General features: G+C 36.8%; 1 protein-coding gene across 1 annotated transcript in view; it reads left to right on the plus strand.

Moving 5' to 3' along the window:
* The first annotated feature begins 1,080 nt into the window (after positions 1-1,080).
* FZD3 (frizzled class receptor 3) overlaps positions 1,081-19,226 on the plus strand; it is a 91,992-nt gene continuing 73,846 nt past the window's right edge. Inside the window, exons 1-2 of the mRNA XM_035022638.1 lie at positions 1,081-1,189; positions 9,608-10,290. Of these exons, the coding sequence (XP_034878529.1) occupies positions 10,102-10,290 (189 nt within the window). The 5' untranslated portion in view covers positions 1,081-1,189; positions 9,608-10,101. The remainder of the gene's footprint in view (positions 1,190-9,607; positions 10,291-19,226) is intronic.

Consider the following 19,226-nt stretch of genomic DNA (forward strand, 5'->3'; position numbering starts at 1 on the left):
ATCCGGACTCCTATTAAAACTCTGAAACAATGCAATATATGTTAAGGAAAACAAAAAAAAGGAAGAAAAAGAAGAAGATAGCAGGAGGGGAAGAAATGAAGGGGGGGAAATCGGAGGGGTAGACGAACCATGAGAGACGATGGACTCTGAAAAACACACTGAGGGTTCTAGAGGGGAGGGGGGTGGGAGGATGGGTTAGCCTGGTGATGGGTATTGAGGAGGGCACGTTCTGCATGGAGCACTGGGTGTTATGCACAAACAATGAATCATGGAACACTACATCTAAAACTAATGATGTAATGTATGGGGATTAACATAACAATAAAAAATTAAAAAAGAAAAAAAAAAGCTGCGTGACTCTGGGTAAGTCATTTAACCTTTCTAAGCGTTCTTTTCCTCGTCTGAAAAATGAGAGATTGGGTTTGGATGATCTTTAAGAACTCTTTCAGCTCTGAAATGATTTATGTAGAAGAGAAGGGAAACATTTTCTACGGAGAAAAAGATGGGGGAATGCTACCAATAACCACAAGCTCCACCTGTGCACTAAGGTGTTGGCCACGCGGATATAAACTGTACCCAGGCAGCTATCCAGTCTGCTCTGTTGTTTAAGCGTGAAGCTCTGCAGTAGGCCAGATGCTTCCTCCTATCTGCACCCAGTGCCACCCTCAACATCTGTAACCTTACTCTTGACAACTCCAGTTCCCGGGGGTCCCTAGGTCAGCACACTCGTTCTCAGAACAGGTTTTGGCGGTCTTGCAGTAACAGCATCCCGGGCTTGGGTGATGAGAGTCGCCGCGCTTTCTCAGCAGGGCAGGGAGGGCTTTTGCAAAGAGGACTGAGTGCATTTAAGAAAAACGTTTCCAGAGTTCGAAAGCCCTCCGCCGGAGCAGGACAGGGCGAGGCGTCACCCGAAGCACGAGGTAGAGAACAACCCAGCCCAGAGAGCAGGTACCTCTCAGCGGGGCTCAAAATGGGAGCGTTCGGTCGAGTGTGCGCAGCGCGCCTGCGTCGTGCGTGCGCGCGCGGGCGCGCTCGCTCCCCGGGCCGCGCGCCCCGACGCTCCCGAAAGCTCGCGTTCGCTCCGAGGCGGCGCGCGCTGTTGGTCCTCGCTGCTCCGTTTACCTGAGAGACCCGTGGGCGCCCCGGGCCGGCGCTGCAGCCCCCTTGGAGCCCGGCCCCGAGGTGTGAGGTGAGCGACGAGGCGTGCGGCTCCCCGTCCGGCTTAGCTGGAAAAGGGCGCGGGCAGTGTGGGGAATGAGGAGGTGCCGCCGCGGCTGCCCGCTCCTCTGCCTAACCCTGTGCTGAGGAGCCACCAGCAGCTCCGGCACCTCCTCCTCAGGGATCGTTATTCTCGTCGCGGCCAAAACAAAAGCCTTCGGCGCCAGGCTGTGGCGGGGTGTCGGAGGGGCTCCTCGGGACCCACGGCGGGCCGAAGGGGTGCGGAGGAGCCGAGTTTGGGGTGCGGGCTGAGGTGGGCAAATGCTCGGGAGATTATTAACCCTCTGCATCCTAGCCCGCGCCGGGCAACCTGTGCGAGTGTGGACCGCGGCTCCCTCTCCGCCACCCCCGGCCCGAACCCTGGGCGGAGGAGGGTGTCTGGGATGGGCGCCCACTGTGTGGGTCGGCGCCGCGGGGGCGCGTGGCGCTCCTCGCTCGCGGGAGCGTGGGTGGAGGACGCGGTGGCAGCGGCGGCGGGGGGGAGGACAATGCATCTAGGGCTCCGGCGCCTCGGGCGCTTGGGGCCGGCCCGAGACCCACGTTAGAATTGCCCCTTGACTAGATGTTGTTTTAGCATTTGGCCGACCTTTTATTTCCGACGCTTAAAAGTTGTCCCCTCCATCCCATCAGTTTCCAAAGTCTGCGCTCCCTCCCAAATGCTTCCCCCAGCTGCCCTCTTTTATGCTCATGTGTATTTGCCGTGACGGTGCTGCTGGGTAATTAATAGATGGCCTCTCAAATAAAGGTGCTGTAAAAACATTTCAAGACATTTTAACATCTTCCCAGAAGCTCGTTAAATCTCAGGAGTCTTGGAGTTAGGTGCCTCCTTGTAGGAGAAAGAGGGCTTTTTTTTTTTTTCTTTTCTTTCTTTTTTTTAGAACAAAAGCGCATGCCATTAATTTAGGTATGGGATAGATTTGAAGTTGAAAAGTATCTACCCAATAAAGGAGGTCCAATTTTTTGCCCAGAATTAAAATGAAATTTTGAATTTTGGTTCCTTTCTGAATTTGGGCAGATGCAGCATCAGAGCAGACCAACAGCTATAAAAATGACTGCTGTATAAAAGTATCCAAACAAAATCTTATTTTATAAAAGTAGTTTTGATAGACTGTAACGTTTATTTGCGGGAATTGGGTTACTTTGCAAAGCCAATACCGCAAGAGCAAGGAAACAAAGACCTGAATGACATGAGGGATGTTACCTCCCTCTTCAACCTTCTTTTAGTCTTCAGTGGTGTGCTGACAGTCTAAGGAATAGATAAACCCTTAGTTCTGTTATTAAGAAGCAAGATAATGCTTCCCATCCATACTTTCAAGCAAATCAATACTCTCTTTTTTTCTCCAGGAAAAAAAAAGGGGGTGGGGGCATTTACATGAACTACCAAGCCACAGCATAAGGGTAAAAAGATTCAGAGTTAGGGAAAATAGGAAAGCTTAATGGGTGGGCTTGAAGGGATGGAGTTGAAGATAAAATATAATTAAGATGCAGCCCTTCTCTTACCCTCTTGCCTTTTATTTAGTGAAATGTTCCTCCTCTACCCACCAAATGTTTTGAAACTATCAGGAGAATAAGTAAATAATAAAATCTACCATCCTGCCTTCTCTTTCCTACTATTTTTTTTTTTAAATCTCATCCACTTACTAATACTCTCTACCTCTACACTTCTCCCGCATCTATAACTGTCCCATTAATAGTAGAAGAAATGACTGTTGTCTCTTTCATTCTTTCCCCCATCTTAGCCACTATATTTTTTGGGGCTTTATTTTGTGCTTTGAACATTTAGGTAGATTTTTCTTGGGAGTTCCACGATTGAGGTATTTGAAGTAGGGAAGGTTGAGAGGAATTTAATAAAGTGCACATTCTTCCTGTGTATAGTACAGTGTGGAAGGCTTTGTCATTGGGGAAGGAGAAAGGAGTTTTTCACTCATAATAAGTCCTCTGTTTCCCACTTCAGGAAAAATTCTCTACCCATCTTAAATTTCATATTAGTTTGTTAGTAAAACTATAAGATTGTATACTCAAAAGTAATTCTGAGCATATTAGTTTGTTGATGTTAGGCTTCTGTTGACTTTATTTTCTTTAGGAAATGTGTTAGGAGACAGTTCTTACATCTTTACCTTTCACAGAGGAGAGTGATGTTGGCCTCATGTTTTATTTATTTATTTTTTAACTCCTAAAACTCTAGAACTGTGGCTGCTTAAACCTGTAGCTGCTGACGAAAAGAGCAATAATGCAAATAAAAAGAATGATTTGGAAAATGTCTGTTGAAGAAATTATTCAATATAGATTTGAGGAAAGAGTAACAACTCTTTACTGGCTGAAGGAAGGAGTTTTAACTGATGATTGCATCAAATGCTTTTCACTTCATTATCCTGAGAACTATTGACACTTTTGCTGGATCCAAGGAATGAAGTATACTAGGCTACTGGGGGCGCCTGGGTGGCTCAGTTGGTTGGGCGGCTGCCTTCGGCTCGGGTCGTGGTCCCAGGGTCCTGGGATCGAGCCCCGCATCGGGCCCCCTGCTCGGCAGGGAGCCTGCTTCTCCCTCTCCCTCTGTCTGCCGCTCTGCCTATTTGTGTTCTCTCTCTATCTCTGTTAAATAAATAAATAAAAATCTTAAAAAAAAAAAAAAAACTAGGCTAGTGAGCTTAAAAAAAAAATCCTGGTTTCTAAATTTTATCTCACTGAAATAATTTTATAGTCAAAGCATACAAACCCTGCTAAGGGAAAAAGTTGGGCTTGATATTAGGGGGTTTTCTGATGAGTAGATCTTAATTGGAAGGGGAAACTGGGCTGGAATTTCAATCAATTTTTTTTTTTTGTTGTTCAGAATCTGGCCATCTTTTAACTTTCCATTTTGTTTTTTTGAAGATTTTATTTTGTAAAGTAATCCCTACACCCAGCGTGGGGCTCTAACTCACAACTCCAAAATTAAGAGTCACGTGCTCCACCCACTGAGCCAGCAAGATGCCCCATTAACTTTCCATTTTTCTTTTCAGGTTAGTTTTAAAAGATCTTCTGCTTTCTTTAGTCTTAAAAGTAAATTTTAATTTGTAAAATGGACTGGATTTTGATCCAGTCATTGATGCCTATCATTCATTTTAATTTTGAACGTAGATGTGTTTGTTTTTCCTGTTTGGTTTTTTTAAGCCCTATCATCACTCAGCACATTGGATGTTTAGGTTATTTGTGGAAATAGGTAGATGCCCAGATGGACTTTAAAAATTAGATGAAATAGAGCAGAAAAGAGATCCTCATTCAGAGATTAATAGGAATCTAAGCCCTATGAATTAAATATGAAGCTATATAAACTTAGCAACCAGGAAACAAAATTTTGAGAATGAATTCATTTTTTAAATAATAAGATGTGGAAAACAAAAGGCCAGAGGACACGTGGATTTTAGGAAAAGGAAAGTAATACTTAGCACAGTGAATATGCTCTGAGTGTATATTTTGTTTCTCTTACAATACAGTAATTTCCCTTAGAGGAGAAACTTCGTTATTTAGAGATAGTCATTGTTAATCCTTGCAGTGCATTCTTGGAAAACTGAAAGAAGACAAAGAATATCGCCCCTGTTCCGACTGTAGCCACTGTGTGTGAGGCAGCCTTCGGATAGTATTTCTGAATTGGAGATGCAAAATGTTGTTTATATTTATAAGGTGTCAAGAAAATTAAATCTAAACCAAGAATAATGAAATGGATCATTTTCTGTACAAAAAGTATGAATTGGAATAGAATTACTGAACCTAATCTTTTGCAGGACCCTCTTCACAGCCCTCAGGACCTACTTTGTCAGTATTTCTTCAGAATTCAGCCTGCTTTCCTCTTCACAGTTGCCACCTCCTGCTTTTCCCACCTAAGTTCTTGAGTCTGGTTTCGCAGCCAACCTGGAAAGACAGTCTTCCAAAATTGAATCTCCTACCCCTTTATTGCTGTTGTTCGGGACAAATACTCAGCTTATTTTATTTTAAGGGCTTTTACAATTTAACTGGTAATTAGGGAGTATCAGATTCCTGATATTACACATTTATAAAAATTAGATGTCCTTTTGTTTTCTGATGGAATGATAATCAGGCAACTTAATCAGTTTTCCATGTATCTTACATTGCTCTATGGAGAAGTGAGTGTGCCTCTCTTCCCACAGGTAGGACGTGAACAGCTGTTGCCATATCACTCACTTTTTGATGGCCCCTGGCCCCTGAAGCTGTTTGCTCCAGTTATGTTCACTCAGCAGGTCCCTTTATTTATTTGAGATACGGCAGATTCCGATAATAAACAATATCAGTAAGAATGCCAAAATGACTGTTAACCTTTGTTTAATGAGTTGCTATATTTTGGCAGGACCTCTTTGGGTGCAGGATCTTCTCTATTTCCTGCAGGTCTGGAACTTCAACTTACAGCTTTTCCATAGATGACCCTACCTTAGGAAAAATGACTTTTGCTACCCACATAATCCTGTTTAGAAGTGGTATCTCATGTTATTGAAGAGCGATTTGGAATATCTATCAAAAGTTCTTTTAAACTGTGCCTACCATTTGATTCAGCTGATCAGTGATCTGATTTTTTTCAATACTGAAAATCAGTTTTTACTCAAACTAAATTGATCATCACTTTTTTCCTTTTCTTACTGTCTGCAATAGGGCATTAGAGTGTCCCTTGGCTTGTTGCTTAATTAACAGCCAATAAATCAGTGATTCAACTAGTATTTATTCTTGTTAGCTAGTCCGCACACATTGGGAGGTTTAGCAGAGTTAATTATTCCATACACAGAATAATGTACCGTAGGTTCTTTTATAAAATCTCAGAGCTTTTATAATATATTTAAGCAATTGAAATAGTTTTATTCTGTGCATATATTTTTTGACAGAAATGGGATATGTATGCTGTTTAGAAAATTGTTTTAATTTTATTTTTTACTTACTGTATTGTTATGTCTTACCATGTCAGTAAATAGAGATCTTGCTCATCATTTTTAGTGACTATATAATATTCCACCATGTGGTTGTACGGTAGTTTTTTTTTTTTTTAATGAATCCCTTATTGGTAGACTTTTCAGTTATTTCTAGTTTTTTATTTTATAAACAGTGTTACTCTCACATATTTTGGTTATGCATCATGTGTACTTGTGTGCTTACTTAGAATAAATTATAGATTTGTTGCATCAGATTGTGCACATTTTAAGGGCTTTTGAGGTAAGTAGCCGTTTTTAAAATACCAAGCGGTTTACAGTAGTATTTCTAATTGTTGGAATGTTGAAAATGTGCTTTTTTCTGCATCCTCTCCCATACTGTGTTCCTTCATTGTTATTTCTGCCTGTCTGATTGGCAAAAATGTTCTCTCATATTTGCATTTTTTTTATTAGTAAAGTCGAATATCTTCGTGTGTTCGTTGGTTATTTGTCATTCATTCATAAATTTATGTCCTTTCCCATTTTCCTATTAAAGTTTTATTCTTTATCTGCTTTTATTTTTTGAATTTGTTTTAGGTATTACTTTCGCTAAGCATAAAATTATATTTAAATATACCTGTATTCTTTTTTTTTAAAGAATTTATTTATTTATTTGACAGAGAGAGAGAGACAGCGAGAGAGGGAACACAAGCAGGGGGAGTGGGAGAGGGAGAAGCAGGCTTCCTGCAGAGCAGGGAGCCTGATGCAGGGCTCAATCCCAGGACCCTGGGACCATGACCTGAGCCGAAGGCAGGTGCTTAACCAACTGAGCCACCCAGGCGACCCTATACCTGTACTCTTTTAAATTACTCTATTTTAGGGTAGAATTTCTCAAAATGTGACTTATGGACCATTTGTAACAGTACCTGAGGTGACTGTTAGAATGTAGTTCATTCTCCAGAGATTCAGATTTCTAGACTTCTAAGGGGAATGAATAAATCTACTACACATTAAAATTAGAGAACCTCTTATTTGGAGGAAATATAAATTGTTTTAATATTTTTACTGCCTTATTTTCTTTTTGTCTTACTGAATTCACTTTTTATTTCAATAATCATAAACTACAGTCTTAAAATATTAAGATTTTCATCCTACTCCAGCCTAACAATAGATTTTACAGAAGTGTTTTGATATATGGTAATTTGGGTGTTGCATTACATAAAGGAAACTTTTATAAGACAGTGGGAAGCTTCACTTGTACATGAGGCAAAAGGAATAATTTAGAGGAAATCAGGTAAAATAAAGTAGGTAGAAGTATAAGGGGGTGTCCTCTAGTTTTAAAAATCCAATGAGGTGTTTCTCATTCCTTCTTTTATATGGTAGTCTTCCTTGAATCCACAAATTTGAAACACCTGTTTGAAAAATTAGTTTAGGGGCACCTGGGTAGAACAGACCGTTGAGCATCTGCCTTCGGCTCAGGTCATGATCTCAGGGTCCTGGGATCAAACCCTGCATTGGGCTCCCTGCTCAGCAGAGAGCCTGCTTCTCCCTCTTCCACTCCCCGTGCTTGTGCACTCTCTCTCTCTGTCAAATAAATAAATAAAATCTTTAAAAAAATTAGTCTAAATGAAATTTGAAAAATTCTTTAGTCTAAATGAAATTTGAAAAATTATTGGTATTACTATGTATATATTCAAAAAAGGAGCAATGTTCTCTTTAGTTTTTTGTTTTTTTGTTTTTTTTTAGTTGCAAGCAGATGAACATGCTGCATAAGCAATAAACTACAAAGACTAAACTTACATGGATATTTTAATACTGTGACCAAATAAAGCTTTCAGTAGTTATTTGACACATATTTAATGATATGCATAATTGTTACGTGTTGCACATAATTAAGCTTAAATATAAACGACTGTGTTTACTACCAGTTTTCTATAGCCAGACCTCACATTTCTGGGGCCAGCTTGAAGGAGGAAAAAAATATGGCAGGCTGTCGCAAAGATCTCTGACTTAGAGATTTTGCATAGAGAGAATAGTCATTTGGGGCAGGGATTGCTCATAACTTTAGTATTCCTAATTCGTAGTATTCCTAATTCATAGACTTTCCTTTTCCCTTCCAGCACTCAATACCATGTACTAGAGGAAGAAATTAGAGAGATTCAGCCACTGCTTTATTTTCTCCAAATAATTTTTTCTACTTAGTAACTAAAGCTTGGGATGCAGAGGTCCCAGGCATTGATAGTGAACAAAGAACAGTTTCTTTCCCTGCTTCAGTGAAACCAGTCCAGGTCTCAAGGCCTGAGCCATCATGGGCTTTAGGTTTTAAGTTGTCGTATTAACTTGGGTCTCTGAGAGTTTCTGAACCTGAACTCGTGTTTTTCGAACATAGGCTGTCCACAGCAAACACAGAAATAACCAATGTATATAAAACAAAATGAAATTAAATTTAACATCGTTATTAAGCCAAATGAAAGTATGATAGCTTAGTAAATGCTTTTTCCTTCCAGACCTACCTTTCGTTCTGCCCACACCCTCTCAGCCCCAAATAAGATATGTATTCTTGCCCCTGGAAAAGTAGGGGCAAGTCAAAAGAATCTAAAGCTTAGTGGAAACTGTACTGGGAATCATTCCTATTCCTGCTGTGATTTTTTTTTTTTTTTTAGGGATTTTTTTATTCTCTGCAGCCTGGCTGTGCAATGAAACATTTGTTAGTCAAATATTTCTACATCTATGATACTGTTTTTGCACTATCTAAAAAGATGATGTAATGTTGGAAAAATTTCTTGGTAGTGCTTTTAGAACCTTCTATCTGCCAGTTCAGTATTGGTTGATGGAGATAGCCCTTATATAACTAATTTAGTAATAAAATTACCTAATGTTTGATGCTGCTTTACCATTTTATAAAGTACTTTTACATATATTATCTCATAATTCACTCAGCATCCTTGTGAGAGAGTATTTTCAGGAGGAAAAATTCTGAGTTCAGAGAAGTTAAATGATATGTTTACACTTACACAACTAATAAGGGACTTGAATTCATGTCTTTCAATTTATTTATATTTCACTGTTTTCACAGATACTTTCTGCCAAGTCAATTAATGTAAAAATGCACTATTAATGATTAAAACACATATAAATTCAATAGTTTTGGTTATAAATATGGCAGATATTTAAAGATTTTATTTATTTATTTGTCTAGGTATGGCAGATATTTAAATTTAGGACAACAGCATAAGAACTTTTCAAAATGGATCAATTATATCTTGTGACAAATGAAAACTGCCATTCTAGATAAGAAATTAAGCCATATGTTATATAAACAATTGAAGGAAGAAATTTTGCCTTTAAATTCTGGTTAAGGATTGTTTTAGTATATCTGTAGCATAAATGATAAAGTCGAAAAACTATACTATGTCTCTGAAATACCCATGTATTTTATCTATGAGGTCAGTATGATATCGCTCATCAAAGATTGTTTTCTTTATTTCTCTTTCTCATAGTTCGTTGTTGGTGTACGGAAACACAACTGATTTTTGTATATTGTTTTGTATCCTGCAACTTTACGGAACTCATCAAAGACTTTAGTATCAAGACTACAATATTTTGAGAGGAAATTACTGATATCTCCCATTAAAAAAAGTACTTTTCAGATATTTCAGTCAAAGGAAGAAATAGCTCTTCTCCTAAGATGGAATCTGTTGTTTGGGAATGTGGTTGATCAACTTGATATGTTGGCCAAATGTGCCCTATGTAATAAAATGAAAAGAAGAGACAAGATGATGTCATTTTCCCATATTGTGAAACCAAAAACAAATGCCTTTTGTGAGACCAAGCTAACAAACCTCTGACGGTGCAAAGAGTATTTAACTGTTTGAAGAACTTAACAGTAAGATATAGAAGAAATACTTTCAAGCTGAGACCTGCAGGTGTATAAAGATCTAAAATACATATTGAGTAGGCCTGATCATCCAAATCTCATTCAGATCCAGGAAGGATGGCTGTAGGTTGGATCGTCTTCTACTTTTGGCCCTTGACTATGTTTGTGGGACATATAGGTGGGCACAGTTTGTTTTCTTGTGAACCCATTACCTTGAGGATGTGCCAAGATTTGCCTTATAATACTACCTTCATGCCTAATCTTCTGAATCACTATGACCAACAGACAGCAGCTTTAGCAATGGAGGTAAGACTTGATCTATTATTTGACATATCTTAGATGATGATTCTTATATTGTCTTATTAACTAATCTAATGAATGTGTCTGATAAAAAAAAACAGAAGAATGTTATTTTTAACTATATCTTGTACATTAAGAAGTTATATATTTAGGTTCAAGCGCTAATAGATTGAAGAATTGATGTTTGGGGAGTGTTACTCTTGACCTATTTTTAGATATGCTTTTATAAAGAAATATGAAACACTTGGAACATGGGAAATAATAGCCATTCAGAAGTTTAAAATTGTCCACGTTATGATATGATTCCATTTTTTTCTGTTTGGCTGTTAATAAAACCTCAGATAAAGAGTAGAATATAATAATAGTCACAGTTCAGTCCTTAACTATTGAAGGTAATGTGATCTTGTAAAATAAGTTCTTTGTTCAGCCTATAGGCTGGTGGTTTATGGTATTTGAATTTTCTTAAAATTTTAAAAAATTTTTCTGGTTTTACCATCACATCAATTTAAGAATTATAACTCCTGATGAACAAAAAGGTTTGGTTGTATAAATTATCTGTTCTTGACCTCTCCAAATTTTATGAAAATGTGTTGCCTTACCTGAATTTTTCTAATGGTAATTCTTCAGGTAACTTTTTAATGATTTTACTTTAGAAACTATGAAAAATTAATGAATATAGTTAACAATAGGTTTAAATAAGTATGCATTCATTTCTATAAGGGTTTTAGAATTCTGAACAAGGATAATATGTTTACCAGATAGGAACTAGGAGGCAGCAGGTGGTGGCAATAGGGAGCATAGGCTTTGGAGTTATACAAACCTAGGTTTGAATTCTAGCTCTACCATTTTCTAGCTTTATTACTTTGAGTAAATTATGTGAGCTTTCTTACCATAGTTTCTTTGCTTGTAAAGTGGAGCTAATAATAATTATACAGAGAATGTTTTGTATTTTAGTCTGTAATCTATTATAGTGCTTTCAGCACATTGAAGCCTACATGTTTTGGAAACCTTCATTTTATGGTAAAACCCAAAGACTCATTACTTCCAACTAGACTACATAAATTTGTCTAGGAAAATTTGTAGAAAGATTATTATTTATAGATTTTGAAATGTGGAGGGCATCTTATGTATTACAAATATATGAAAATATTACAGAGATTGAACAAAACATTTTCTGCTCTTCTGACTATATAAGGTCTAATGATAGAGAAAGACTTGGTATAGACTATCAGATTAGGTTATGAAAATGGATATTGGTTTAATACATGAATTTGGTTCTGGACATAGTAGTCCTTACTGTGTATTAAACCCATCAATTCTCCTATAAAAAAATTGGAGTAGGAATACCTTTGTTTTTGGTATCATTAAGTCAGTATAACTGCTTTAAAAAGCAAATAGGGTACTAAGATGCAAGTCATCAAGATATTTGAACTGATTTGGGTTCGACTTTTGTCTCTGCTTTGTAGTAGCTTTGGACTTTGAACAAGTCACTTAACAAGTCCCTTAGCCTTGGTTTCTTCATTTGTGAAAAGGCAGTAAATGACAAAAAACCTTGAAGGGCTGTTAGGGTTAAACTTATAAAGTAGCTAGCAAAGTGTATGGCACACAGCAGGTTAACTTCAAATGTTAATTCTATTCCAAATATCATTTCTAAATGATCCTAAAGAGAAAGTACTAGAAGAATAATGTATTTGTTCCAAGTGACCTTGCATTCCAGGTGTAGGCTCTTGGGACATTCATAATAATGGCATAGTAAGCTATCACTGCCCTCTTCCCAGAGTTGCCTGTGCAGTCTAGATATTTTATTGGCAATAAGGTTGCTTCTGTTTAAATTCCACACATTCTGGGGAGAGCACCAAAGTGGGCAATATCTTCTAAGAGAAAGCTCTAGTTCTTTGAAGTAAATAATGTTGCAGATAGTTGTTTGTTGCATGGTTGTCATATCAAGACACTAACACCACTGACAGAATTGGCAGACGGTTTGAGACTGTAAAGTTTCTGTAATAGCAAAGGGCATGGAAACTCAGCAGTTTCCACCCTTCCAGAAGGAAGTAAGGATTCTTGGGTTCTTACAAGGGCTCGAGTCTGCTGATGATACCCTCTATCTCTGATCTTAGAATGTGTCTGTCAGCTTTTACCAGGAGCAAGTAATTGGAGCAATTGAAGCACATTTTTGAGTGTTCACTGTGGGACAGGGTGAATTGAAAGATAATTTCTTAGGGCTAGCATCTTTCTGCTGGCCCGTATTTCAAGTCTGCCTTGGGTTCACTCCTGTACTGATTGGGTGAATCATAATGAGTGCCTGTAATAGAATAGTATATGGCAGTGAGCTAGGATACCACAGATGAGAGAAAGTACAGAATCTGGGTTATTTCAAGTATGATTGTTTACAGTCAGTTTGCTGTTCTTTCATTGTAGGTATAAGATTCTTTGTACTTTCATTGAAATTGGGACATGTTTAAATAAATGGGATAATGTAAGTGTCAAGTCATTAAGTTGGAAAGAAAAGATCTTTGCTAATATGTTTATTATTTCTCTATCTGTCCCTTCTAAAATGTAGTCATCTATACACAAACACACAACTAAATTTGTATGAGTTCTTAACTTGGTATCTTTTCCCCTATCAGTGGCTTTTGATCGAAAAAAACATCTCATTCCTGAGTTTCCTAAACCATTTTGAGCTGTCCAAATTGCTAAGTAAATTTTTGGGAGCTGTCCAGCATGGACAACAAATTGTCAACAAATTGTTAGTAACTGTCTTTACCAACCACACATTATTAGGTATTTGTGACTGCAGTAGTAATGAAAGAGATCTGAACAGCCTTTCCCCCTATACTGGATAGTTAAATACAGTTGAATAGGAAGCAGACAGTTTGGTGAAAAAAGCATTGAAATGGGGATAGGAAATTTGTATTTTGCCGCTAACTAGTTTTGTAACTTCTTTATGTTGGTTTCCTCTAGGAAGTAAATTTTTGTCCCTATCCATTTTATAAGGTTGTTAAGATCAAATGATGTGGAATGCCTGGGTGGCTCAGTTGGTTAAGCGTCTGCTTTCAGCTCAGGTCATGACCCCAGAGTCCTGGGATCAAGCCCCACATTGGGCTCCCTGCTCAAGCAGGGAGCCTGCTTCTCCCTCTCCCTCTGCCTGCCACTCCCCCTGCTTGTGCTCTCTCTGACAAATAAATAAATCTTTTAAAAAAAGGTCAAATGATGTAAATGGTATGTAAATTTAAAAACTTTGAAAAATTAAAGTGCTGTGTGAATGCAAAGCAGTAGTCCTTGTTGCCTATCACCCTGTTTAACTTCAGTTGGTGTGTGGAACAAGCATTCATCCCTTTATGATGATGATCACTTGTCTACTCTTTTTTTTTAAGAACGAGAGAGAGGGAGCCCACATACTTGAGTCGGAGTCGGACGTGGGGGTGGGCACAGAGAGAGAGAATCTTAAGCAGGCTTCATGCCCAGTGTAGTGCCTGATGCAGGGCCCGATGCCATTACCCTGAGATCATGACCTGAGCCGAAATCAGGAGTCACTTAACTGACCACCAAGATGCCCCTACTCTTTTTTTTTTTTTTTTTAAGAAACTAGACTGCTATAGGAGAATCAGAGGAAGAAACTCTTGGGATTGTTTGTGTTTGCCTCCATTTCTTGTTTTCTTTTGTCATCCTCATTAAAGATGTTCTGTAGCATGGAAAGCTGGCAGCGGGTTACATCCTTCAGGGAACACAGAACCTAAAAGCTCAATTTCCTGGTATCTTTTATGATTCATTAAGAACAAAGCACGTTTGAACCAGTCTTCATGTTATCCAAACTCAAACTGTAACTTAAAAAAAAAACCCCACCTTTTTATTATAGATAATTTCAGTTTTATAGAACTATAAGAGTATAATGGACACCATATACCCATTACCTATCATCCAGCTTCAAAAATTATCAACTCACAGCTCATTTTGTTTCATTTATGACTGTACATCCAACTGGGTTACTTTGAAGCAAATCTCAAACACCATAGTTTCATCTATAAATATTTCTGTATATATCTCTTAAAAAGTAAGAACTGTTTCAAAATGTCTAAGTATCATCTTTATCACTTCCTCCATACCATCAACTCTCCAGTTAATTCAAATTACTCTGATCATTTCACAGTATTTTTATAGTTGGCTTTTCAAATCAGGATTCATATATTGCATTGAACTGATATATCTCTTAAGTTTCTTTTAATATATAATTTCTCCTTCCCTTTCTTCTCTCCTTTTTCTCTTGTAATATGTTTGCTCTGTAGTTTCCCATAATCTGTTTTGCTGATTGCATCCCTGTGGTTTTGTTTACCATGTTCCTCTGTCTCCTTTTTTGATTTTTTTAAAGAAAACTTCATAGGCACATAATATCTGGTTGTCACTCTTTATAATTTTGGCATCCATTCATGATCATCTGCTAGATTGATAATATCATTAAAGTTTAGCAAAATTCTGCATTCTTCATTTCTTAAGAATTGAAGAAATCATTTCTTAGCTGGAATGCTTTTATAAACAGAAATTTCCTGTTATTGACTATTGGGCTATAAAGTTACTCTCATTTACAGTTTATATAAGAAAGACAGGATAAGTACTTGATCATTCTCCTGTATTTATTAGTTTTTAAGATAATGAGTTGATTCTCAAGCATCCTTCAAAGGTGACAAATGAAGTCTTTTTTTTTTTTCCCCAAAGTATCATTATAAACTCATGGATTTAACATATTTGATGTTTTTCAATCCATTGCAGTTATTATTCTTCCTACTGGGGCTCTAACTGTACTTGTCTTTGGTAGTAGGAGCCTCTTCAAGGTAGCTCCTGGTTTTTGACACTACCCTAGTAGTCTGTCATAGCTTCCTTGCTTTCTGGTATGATCCAAAGAAACTGTTTCCTTAAAACTCTGCCTCAGGGGCGCCTGAGTGGCTCAGTCGTTAAGCTTCTGCCTTTGGCTCAGGTCATGAACTCAGGGTCCTGGGATTGAGCCCCGCATCGGGCTCCCTGCTCCCGGGAAGCCTGCTTCTCCCTCTCCCACTCCCCCTGCTTGTGTTCCCTCTCTCGCTGTGTTTCTCTCTGTCAAATAAATAAATAAAATCTTAAAAAAAAAAAAAGTTTTAAAAGAAAAAAAGAATTCTGCCTCAAACTTTGAATCAGATTTCTTTAGAGAGCACTGGTTCTGTTTAGTTGGAAATGATATTTAGAGACCACTATCTGAGTGCTAAGCCTATTGATACTACGTTAATCATTTTTAGGCCTATTTGTGGGCAAAGCTAGGAAACGCTTTTTTTTTTTTTAAAAGGAAGTACATCATGAGTTTATACTGATACTTTCAATTCAAATAATATTGCAGAGTTTTTATTTAACATATTAAAATCTTGTTTCTCTTTTTTCTTATACTAAAGCTTTGTATACATATACATTATATAATTTAAGAATAATAACATTATTACTAACAATATGATTACTGAAAGCAGTTTGATTTTTTTTGTACTTCTTTTTGTCCTTAGGGATATAACTCACCAAGGACATACAGTCAAATTACTGTATTTTATTTTATTTTATTTTTTAAAGATTTTTATTTATTTATTTGACAGAGAGAGAGATAGCGAGAGCAGGAACACAAGCAGGGGGAGTGGGAGAGGGAGAAGCAAGCTTTCCACCGATCCGGGAGCCTGGTATGGGGCTCCATCCCAGAACCCTGCGATCATGACCTGAGTGGAAAGCAGACGCTTAACGACTGAGCCATCCAGACATCCCCAAATTACTGTATTTTAAAGTTAAATACTTCTCTGTGTGGTTAAACTCAATACACATTTAGATTCATATGTTTCATTTTTTGAAGAATGATTTAAAAAATTTTTTTTGGTTTAACTTTCTTTCTAACTAATTGTGTTTTAAATTTTTGTAAACGGAGAAGTCTAGTTTCTGGCCCTTTCCCTCCTACCTTGTTCTTTCCTTCCTCTTAAACATAGTCATTTAAAGTTTTTTGTTTATTCTTCCATTAAAGAGTTGTAAATACAACATAAAATTTATATAAAATGTTTATGTAATATCTGTCCATGTGTATTCTTTGACCTTTCTTTGATATAGCATCATACTATGTTTTTTCTATCTTTTTTCATTTAACAGTATATCATGGATATTCTATAGTAGTATTTATAGATATTGCTCATTAAAAATTTTTTTTAGAAAAATTTTTTAGAAATTTCTTTTAGAAATGGAAATTTTTAGAATACAGACTTCACCGTTCCAACCCTTTTAGGTGTATAGTTCAATGGCATTAAGTATATTCATCTTGTTATGCAGTCATCACCACTATTCATCTCTAGCACTTTTAATCTAACAAAACTGAAACTCTGTACCAAGTAAACAGTAACTCCCCGTTCCCCCCTTCTCCAAGCCCCTGGCAACCACCATTTTTCTTTCTCTCTGAATTTAACTACTCTTAGTACCTAATATAAGAGGAATCATACAATATTTGTCCTTTTATGACTGGCTTATTTCACTTAACATAATGTCTTCAAGGTTTATCCATGTAGCATATGCCAGAATTTCCTTCCTGTTTAAAGCCAAATAATATTCCATTGTATGTGTATACCACACTTTGTTTATCCACTCATCCATCAAACACTTGATTTGCTTTTACCTTTGGCTATTATGAATAATGCTGCTGTGAACATGGGTGTAAAATACCTGTTTGAGTCCCTGCTTTCAATTTTTGGGGATATATATATACCCAGAAGTGGAATTGCTGGGACATATGATAATTCTGTGTTTAATTTTTTGAGGAACCACCATACTGTTTTCCATAGCAGCTGCTCCATTTTACATTCCCATCAACAGTGCCACAAACATTCCAATTTCACCACATCCTTGTCAACGCTTGTTATTTTCTGGTTTTGTTTTTCTTTTTTTTTTTAATAGTCATCCTAGTGGGTGTTAAGTTGCCCTCATTTTTTTTATCCAATTACTATTGATGGACATTTGGGTTGTTTTCAGTCTTTTTCTTTTGAAATCAAGGCTTGTCCTTATTCATCTTTGTATGCCCAACACCCAAAACACTGCCTCACACATAGGAACTGCTAAATAAACTGCTAAAAAATAAAATGTTTGAATTAATTAACAAACTTTATAAACTAAGTCCCTTAAGAGATAATAGTAGTCTTGGTCATGTTTATATTATACCTGAGCACTTAATGTCCTTCGGTTGTAAATAGAAGTGTGCTTGATGGGGATGGTAATCCCAATACCAAAGGTACCATGTAACTATGAACACTAGTATTTTACTTTGCCTTTTGAGGGGTGGGGAGTAGCTAATCAAAGTGACTCAGAGCTTTGGGCATCATGTGTTTGTACTTATAAGTGGTGTAATTAAGCAAAAGAACAGAGCAACCCATCTTTCCCATCTCTAGGGCTTTAATGTTCTTTCTGCCTTAAATATTCTCTTCTTGATCTTTGTCAAAATTCTAATGGTTATACTTGATACATTATTAAATAGGAAAAAAAAGGAGTGGATAACATTATTTATGGTATCACCCTGTTTTTGTTAAAAATGTATATGTGTGTGTTTATGCAGAGTAAGTGATCTGGAAGGATTTTCACCACGGCCAACAGTGGTTTCCCTGAATTAGCACAATTTATGTTTTCTGTGTCTTATTTAATGTTTGTATTTTTTTTATTTTTCTGTAAGAAACACATGCTTTTAAAATAGTAAAATTAGTGCAGAAACTTTATTTTTAATAATCCCAACCGTTCTTTTTTGTTTAGTTCTCAGTTACAGTGCCCAGGAGTTAGTATTTATTAAATATATTTTGATTCAATGACTGAAACACAAGGAAGAACCTGGTAAATGCCACAAAAAAAGGCATAAAGTGCTAAGGGGATTCAAAAGAGAGAAGGATCTTCTACTAAAGGGATCAGTTGTAGACAGTATTTGAATGGGTCTTGAAAGATTTTTTTGTCTTTTGTAAGAGAATAGTGTAATATACTCCTATGTAGTAGTAATTATTCACATTTTGTGCGTAAGCTTTTTAGAAAATGAAATTTGGTTGCAATTCATGGTTTATATCGTCAGAATACATGCATTATCAGATTTACTTCCCTTACTGTCTTTTGTTTGGGTTTACTATTAATAAGGTGGTTTTCCTGAAGCAAACAACCACCTAGTGAAGTGGCTTGAGAAGTCTATTGTGTGACAGGGAAACCAGTCAGGAATTAAAAATCTTCTAAATTGAAAAATGTACATACAAGCAGTGGAGAATTAATAGCATTTAGTTATTTCTGACTTTAAGGGAAAAAAAAGCTTTAAATTTTTTCTTTGATTTTCTTGTGTGACAAATCACTTTAAAGGAATACCTTTAAAATACTTATTTGCAATTAAATTATGAAGTGTGGTAGAATTTTGTTTGTAAGGTTTTATCTTTTGAGAGAGATCATAGTTCAGAACTGTTCATGATGTTTGAAATACTAAAACTTCCTTAAAAGTCAAATTTTATGGGCTCCTCTGGGAATTCCCCCTTTGACTTAAGAAGATAAACGTGTTCCTCTCATAATGGCAAATTTCTGTAAACCACCTTACTGAAATATTGTTGGAAAGTATTTAGTACACTATCTCAAGACATTTTTTTAAAATTGAGATTTGTAGAAGAAAAATCTGTAGGATTAAAGGTGTTTTTCAAACCTAGATTTTTTTAATACAAAATAATTCTTAAAGTTTTAGATCTTATTGAGAATTTATTTTTACAGAAAAGGAGTTTTTTACATCACTTGAAATTATTCTAAAAAGTTGTTTTTGAATAACTTCTTATTCTAATTTGGATCTGAAATAGAATGAATACAATTTTTTGAATTTCCAAGGCCATTCCACATTTGGTTTCACATTTAGTGAATTTAGTCATAACATTCCCAAACGCAGTTGGATACAGTTTCTA

Source organism: Mirounga leonina, unplaced genomic scaffold (assembly GCF_011800145.1).
Source record: "Mirounga leonina isolate KUSES-001 unplaced genomic scaffold, KU_Mleo_1.0 Mir_176, whole genome shotgun sequence".
NCBI lineage: Eukaryota > Metazoa > Chordata > Mammalia > Carnivora > Phocidae > Mirounga > Mirounga leonina.